Source organism: Marmota marmota, unplaced genomic scaffold (genome assembly GCF_001458135.2).
Source record: "Marmota marmota marmota unplaced genomic scaffold, marMar, whole genome shotgun sequence".
NCBI classification, from domain to species: Eukaryota; Metazoa; Chordata; class Mammalia; order Rodentia; family Sciuridae; genus Marmota; species Marmota marmota.
The window spans coordinates 4,980,458-4,987,479 of record NW_025999863.1 but is presented as its reverse complement, the minus strand read 5'-3'; the positions used below and the strand labels follow the sequence as shown (position 1 = coordinate 4,987,479).

At 60.3% G+C, this 7,022-nt stretch overlaps 1 protein-coding gene across 9 annotated transcripts in view; it reads left to right on the top strand.

Annotated features, from left to right (window-relative positions):
• The first annotated feature begins 261 nt into the window (after positions 1 to 261).
• The window catches only part of Fcer2 (Fc epsilon receptor II), a 13,863-nt gene continuing 7,102 nt past the window's right edge, over positions 262 to 7,022 (top strand). Inside the window, exons 1-4 of one of the 9 annotated variants that reach the window (XM_048813130.1) lie at positions 262 to 395; positions 4,445 to 4,628; positions 5,956 to 6,070; positions 6,871 to 6,984. In XM_048813130.1, coding sequence (XP_048669087.1) covers positions 6,049 to 6,070; positions 6,871 to 6,984 — 136 coding nt within the window. In that variant the 5' untranslated portion in view covers positions 262 to 395; positions 4,445 to 4,628; positions 5,956 to 6,048. Of the gene's footprint in view, positions 744 to 2,711; positions 4,629 to 5,903; positions 6,071 to 6,137; positions 6,404 to 6,870; positions 6,985 to 7,022 lie in introns of those variants that run through there. The other 8 variants (XM_048813129.1, XM_048813122.1, XM_048813126.1 and 5 more) reach the window with 8 other exon arrangements.

The window sequence follows — 7,022 nt, the reverse complement described above, 5'->3', positions numbered from 1 at the left end:
CTGGGGAGCCCTGCAGAGGGGAGGGTGTGGACAAGTCCACCTGTGTCCCCGTCCACCTGTGTCCCCTCCTGAGAACTCCCTCCCACAAATGCCAGCCTTTCCAGCCTCTCCAGACCCTGCCCCCAACATCACACAAACAAACAGGCTCTGGCTCAAGTCCTGGGCCTCCAGGAAGGCCACAGAGCTCATCCCACTGCCCGTCCCTCTTCCTGTTGATCTGTTCAGGGGGTCAGGGTAGGGAAGCACTTGATGGGGGGGTGTGACTGGGTCTTGGGGCCACCGCCCTGGCCCTTCTGGGAAGATTCCACAGCTCAGGGCTGGAGAAGGAGATTTAGAGGACCATGGGGGCTCAGCTTCGATGATCAAGGCAGCTTTTGTGCAAACTGGCCCTCCAGGTGGGGACAATGGCCTACGCAATGACCCGGAGGTACCAAGAGCTCTGGGAAGTTCAGGCACTTGGAGAGTCTTGGAGGGAGTGGGGTAGGTGTAGCTGGAGAGGCCCAAGTGCGACCTTGAACACCAGGCTGCAGGGAGCTGGGACTTTAGGACTAGAGTAGAAGGGAGCCAGAAGGTGACCCACAGGAGGGAGACGTGGTCGGACGGCTGTGGTGCAGGGAATGGGCTGAGGGGCCTCAGGAAGACCATGGAGGGTCTTGCTGCCATTGTCTGGGACAAAGGAAGATGGCTGGTGTTGGGGGCATTCAAGAGAAGAGATGGGCCGTCAAACGATGGTGCATGTGCAGGTAGGAGCAGGAAGGAGGCAGGTGACTTGCAGCCTCTGGCTGGTGACCAGCGGTGGTGAGGGGCAGTGCTGTGCTAGCCTGGGGCAAGGACTGCATCCAGGCTCACTCTGCTCCAGCCACACTGACCTCCTTGGTGGTCCTCCCGCACCAGGCAGCAGGGCCCAGGGTCTTCACGGTGGCTGTTCCTCTGCAGGGACCCCTCCCCCACCTCCACAGGCTGGTTCCTGCATACAGCTCAGGGGTCCCTGCTCAGATGCGGCCCACGCAGAGGGCTTGGCTGACCAGCCTGCTGAGCCAGCTCCTATGTCACCTTTGATCTGCTTTAGGACTCTCCCACCATCAGACATCGGTCTGCAGCCCTGATGGAATGACAGGTCCACGTGCTGCTCTGCCCAGGGGGGGGGCGACAGCCTGCAGCAGGAAACCTGCTGAGTGAATAGCGGGAGGGTAGGAAAAGATGACAAAGAGGCTCAGGAGAGAGGCCTGGGCTGAAGACAGTGACGTGGGGGGTCAGCAGGTGGAGGGTGATGCTGAGGGTGGAGGAGAGGAGGAGCCAGCGTCGGGGGAAACCGAGGCCTGCAGGCTGGAGGAGAGCAAGGGGAGGGGGCGTGGCTTCCGTCCACGAGCAGCTCAGAAGACCAGCAGAGGGCGCTCGCCTGCGTCTGTCTCCACCACGTCCTGCCGTGCGGGTGTGTGTGGGGGGGTGTGTGTTGCACATCTGGGTTGTGTCTCTGTATGTCCCTACTTTTCGTTTATGTGTTTCTGTGCAAATATATGTGTGTGTGTGTGTGTTTATGTGCGTGGTCCTGTTGTGTGTCTGTATCCCGCTCGGCGTGCTACCTATAGTTTGATTGTGTGGGTCTACATCTCCGGGCTCGTGCTGTGTGTTGTGTGTGTGCCTGTGTGTCAGTGGTTGTACTGTGTTGTATCTCATGTGGTTTGTGTGTCAGTAGTTTGGCTGTATCTTGCATATATGTCGCATGTGTCCATGGGTGGCTTCCGTGTGTTTTTTGTGATGTGTGTGTGGTTTGGCTGTGTTTGTTGTGTGTGTTGTGTCTGTGTTTCTGTGTGTCTGTGCACACACTGTGTATGCCTACTGTATCTGTGTTTGTGCTGTGTGGTCTCTTTGTGTGTGTTGTGTAAATGTCTGTGGGTTATATCTGTGTGTGTGGTCTTATTGTGTTCCGTTGGATTGTGTTGTGTTTGTGTGTCTGTATCTTGTGTACAAGTGTGTTGTGCTTTTATTGTGTGGTGCCTGTGTGCTGGGTGTCTGTGACTTGTTCGTGTGTGCCTGTGTGTTGGGGGGCCCACACCCCGCATTCCTTGCACTGCCGAATCCTGGAAGACCTCACTGGGCTCACCCTACTTCAGAATTCCCAATTTCCCCCTGTGTCCCTCAAGAGGCTAAGTCCCTGGCCCACAGGGTAGCTGACCAGCACTCGGGTGTGGGTGCCCTCCCCTGGAGAACAGCCTGTGGGGCGGGGTGCAGAGGCTGCTGAGCCAGGCATCCAGGGTGGGAAGGCCATGGGCCTCAGGCTTTGCATGGACCTCCCCAGGGGAGGCATGAAGGCTGGGGCTCCCTAGGGGGACCCACAGTGGCATGAAGCATTTGAAACTAAAGGCACAGAAGCTCTGCTCCTCCCTGAACCGTCCACTCAAGCCACCTCCCAAGCCAGGCTCCAGCAGCGAGGGTCGGAGCCAGCTGCCACCAGGCCCACCCGCCTCCACCACCTGAAAGTGGCCCGCACGTGTGTGGTGTCAAACTTCTTCTTCATGCCACCATGGGCCTGGGACGTGATGCCCAGTGGGATGAGTCGGCCTCCCACCGACACCACAAGATCCACTCCCAGGAGGTCCTAGGAGGCCCTAGGAGCCACAGAGAGGGAGTAGGAGGGTGGGTGGCAGGGGCTGGGAGGGCTGACAGCCGCACAGTGTGACTGTGCTTAACGCCCTGGACTCTGCGCTCAGACAGGGTGTTGTGCGTATCTGACCACAGTTAAAGCAAAACCAGAACAATGTGACACTGCTTTCTCGGCGTCTAGGAATCGTGTTTCTCAACAGTGGTGATCAGTGGTGGCACAGAGCAGGCAGGGGCCAGGATGGTCCCCAGCAAGGAGTCTCTGCCCCAAGATCAAAAGTGTGGAAAATGAGCAGCACGGCTGGAAGGACCTCCTCCAGGGAGCCCCCCTGGATTTGGCATGCCCACTGCCCTCCCCTGCCCCCAGGTCTCCCGCTCCCCTGCACTTGGAAACCCCAGGAGTGGCCCAACAGTTCGGGGAGCCTGGGGCTGTCTTGGGACAGGGCTGGGTCAGGGCTGTAGGCTCTGCCCACCCAGGTGCACAATCCAGACCGGACCTCTGTGTGGCAGACGTGGACACTGGGCCCCACCCAGAGCCCCGAGGAGGGTTGGGAAAGGGAACCCGCTGGGGTCAAGCAGGAGTCGAGGTTCTGGGCAGGGCTGGGCCTGGCTGGATCCCAGCTGGACCCCAGGCTGGCTCCTGCTGAGGCCAGAGCCTGGACGCAGGGCAAGCAAGGCCCCACCCCAGGCTCAGTGATCGCCACCCTGAAAGGAGAAGCTACACCCTCAGACCCGGGGCCCACATCCGCCCCGTTTCCTGTTTTCCCCCAAAGTGTGCGGAAGATGTAGGTCGATACCCCCGAGAGGAAGGGGCAGGACCGTCGCGTGCCCGGTCCCCTGGGCCCCAAGCATCCTCTTGCCTGAGTGGAGTCTGGATGAGGACCCAGCATGGAGCCTGGGAGGCGCCGGTGGGAGAGTGGGCTCCCGTGGACAGGAGCGGGGACACCACATCCCGTCCCTCCCCCTGCCCTGACAGGACTCGTTCCCAAGATTCTCCCCTGTCCTGAGTGGCCCTCAGTGGACCGCAGGCTGTCTTCTCGGACACCCCAGAGGAGCCCAGGCGCTGTCCACAGCACCTCCCAACCCTCCACCCACACCTCAAACTGGCCTGTGGCCACCCCCCAACAGCCGCTGCCCAGGCTGCCCCTCCAAGGTCCTCCCGCCTGCTCCTCCCTGGCCACCCAGCCCCCAGCCCCTGTCAAGCGCAGGGTCCCTGCTGTCCTGAAGAGCACCATCCAGAGGACAGTTCAGCCAGTTTGCCTCTCTGCCAGTGGGGAGGCTGATGTCCAGCTCCAGTGGACAGCCCAGCCTGGTCAGGCCTGGTGGGGGGTGGGGAGGTGGGCATCTTCCCATCCAAGAGACATGGAGGTGGGTTGAGGGAAAAGGCCATTCCTCCATCAAGGATCAGAGGACGTTTTACAAATGAAGAGCACGTGAGATGAAGGGCCAAGGGGTCCGTGTCAATAGGAGGTTGGGTGGTATAATGGTTAGGGCTGCCCACACTGCCTGAGTTCAAATCCCAGCTCTGTCATTTATGAACTGTGTGACCCTGGGCACGTTACTTAACCTCTCTGTGCTCTACATCTTTTAACCATAGGCAGCATGGATAACCAAAGTATCAACTTCCCAGGTGGTTGTGAAAACCAAATGTGTAAGGCACCAAGGTGCCAGGCCTGTGGTTCTGATCTTGACTCTACCACTTCCTCCCCCAGAGTTGGAGGGCGAAGGCTGGCATGGCTTTCACTCAGTTCTCTTACCTAAGAAATGAAGATAATAATAGCCCGGACTTCCCCCGGTTGCGGGGAGCCCCAGAAAAGACCATGTGTGCACTGCGGTTATCCAGGTGGTGAGCCCATAAGGTCTGTGACAATAGAAGCCACCAGTGGGTCTAGCTGTCCCCGGCAGCTCCAGCCTCTCTCCACCGCTCTGGGCCACGCTGACTTCACGGATTGGCACCCGCGCACCAAGGGGACAGGGACGCGCTACAGGCCTGAGTGAGGCTGTGGCTGTGAGGAGGTTGAACACAGGTATGTGATCGTGTGTGCACGTGCGCGTGTCAGGGGCTTCACAGGCTCTTGGAAGACACACCTCGAGCTGAGCCTCCAGGGGTGACAGGAGGAGGTTGTAGCCTGGGAAGAGAGGTGGGTGGTGGGCAAGGGGGCAACCGTGTGGACAGAACAGGAGGCCTGGGCCGCCAGGTTTGGGCAAGTGAAATCCAGCCAGCAGGCTGGACCGAGCAGAGGAGAGCTTGGGGGGTGCCCTGGGACTGATCGGGGAGGTGCTGGGGAGCCACGGAAGGCTGTAGGCAGGGACGAGACCTCTCAGAGTAAAAATATGGCCAGGTGTCAGGATCCTGCCACTTGCCAGCACACACCCTTCCATGAAGCCTGTGTTTCCAGATGGTTGATCAAATGTCCAGGGTTTCAGTCCCAGTCCTGTCACTATGTGAGGCAGACCCCTCTTGGTGTCTCTGAGGGCCCGTGAGAGGCCCTGTGGAGTGAGGAGGTGCCCACGGATTACGAGGCAGCTCTGTGGCTCTTCCCAGTGCACAAATGGGTAAACTGAGTCACCCGTCCAGGGAGAAGCCAGAGCTCTGGTCAGGCACGTCCCGCTACCCCAGGATGGGGACACTTGGCCTCCTCCCGTGACGGTGAGGAGCTGGCTTGAGCTGCAGCTAATCAGAGCCTGGCCAGCCCTCGTCGCCACCTGCCTAAGACTCAGAGAGGGCAGGCAACTTGGCACCAGGAGGGGGACAGCTGTGACCCCAGGCTCACTCTCCCACATGTGGAGCCTTAGAGTCAGAGGACCAGGAGCCACTGGGGGACAGAGTGCCGGCACTTCTCAGCAGCTTGATAAACATTTAGGCTCTGAAGACCCCCTGCGGGCAGCACCACACTGAGACCCTCGCGGGCACTATCTCCTTGATCCTGGCACAGCCCCTTGAGTTGGGTGCTTTGTCATCCCCATTTTACAAAGGACAAAACTGAGGCTCAGAGAGGTTGACCCCTCCGTCGAGGCTGCACAGTATCCCAGTCAGAGCTGGTGGTATTTGGGTGCTTCTGTTGGGCTGGCCTGGGTCAGAGAATCCCACACATTCTCATATCTCCATTTTACGGACAAGACAAGAAACGCTGAAGTCCAGTCGTGTGCCAAGACCTCGCTGGTACACGTTTACAGGGTCTCACGTGTGATGGGCGAGGGTAGCGTGGTCTCAGGTGGCTGAGGACACACCAGCTTATCTCCCAGTTGACCCCGAGGCTCATGATCAAAACAATCAGCAAATGGACACTGGGTCCCCCCAGGTCCCAGATTCTGTCCCGTGCCGATGGCCAGAGCTCCATGCTGCATTAAAACCCAGGTCCCAGGCGGAGCTGTGACGGGCCGTGGAGGGACTACCTTGGCGGGCAGTGAGCGTCCCGTCACCAGGAAGATCCCAGCAGGACTGCCATGGCGGGACACGAATACGCAGGTGGGAGGACTCCCGGGGTCACCTGGCAAGAGCAGGTCCCTGTCCAGGGGAGGAGGGGGATCCCCCGGCCACAGGGCACATTTCTAAGAAAGGCCCCGGTGGGTGGGAGGTGAGCCAGGCGGGAGGTGAGCCAGGCCCCTCCCTGCGCTGACTCAACGCCTCTCCACAAAACCCCGCTCAACCAGAGCTGGTGCCCGGCAAGCGGAGGCCGAGTGGAGCGGGACGGGGACGGGGTCAAGTGGAATCTGGCATGACCAGCCCTGAAAGCCAGAGTGAAGAGGGGCGGGGCCAAAGTGGGTGATCAGGGAGAGCCTGGGGGAGCCAGGTGCTGGGGTGAGCCTGGGGGACCGAGATGCAGGGGAGGACTGAGACCCGGGGAAGGGGGTCAGGGCTGGTGACAGGCTTCTGGATACATCTTGAGGGGCCAAGTGTAGGGATGGGGGAGCAGCCTCTGGAAAGGACCTGGACCCACATCAGACTCACCGCCTGCTGGAGTGTGAGCAGGCACCAAGCTGGACAGGCAGAGCCGAAGGGACAGACTCAGAGAGGCAGAGACGGACAGACAGAGCTCAGGAGGGCTGACAAAGCCCCTGGACAGTGTGGACGGGGGCACTGGTCAAGAGCAGCATGTGGAGACAGTGGGCAGGAGAAGCTGGGGTCCACTGAGACCCTCTGCTGCAGTGTGGCTTCTGGACATGTTCCCAGAATATTGGGGCTCTGGGTGAAGGGGAGATGAGCAGAGCTGGGCCCAGCCTCCTCCTGGGCCCCTCATTGCTCCCTAAACCCCCCACCCCGGGCAGGGTTCTTGGAGCCCCCCAGGAGGCGATGCTGCAGGCCGAGGCTGCCGCTCGTACTGTTGGGGATGCTGACCGCAGTGCTGTGGGCTGGGCTGCTCACCCTGCTTCTTCTGTGGCGTAAGGACACCCCCAGCCCCATGCCCCACCCCCCGGGC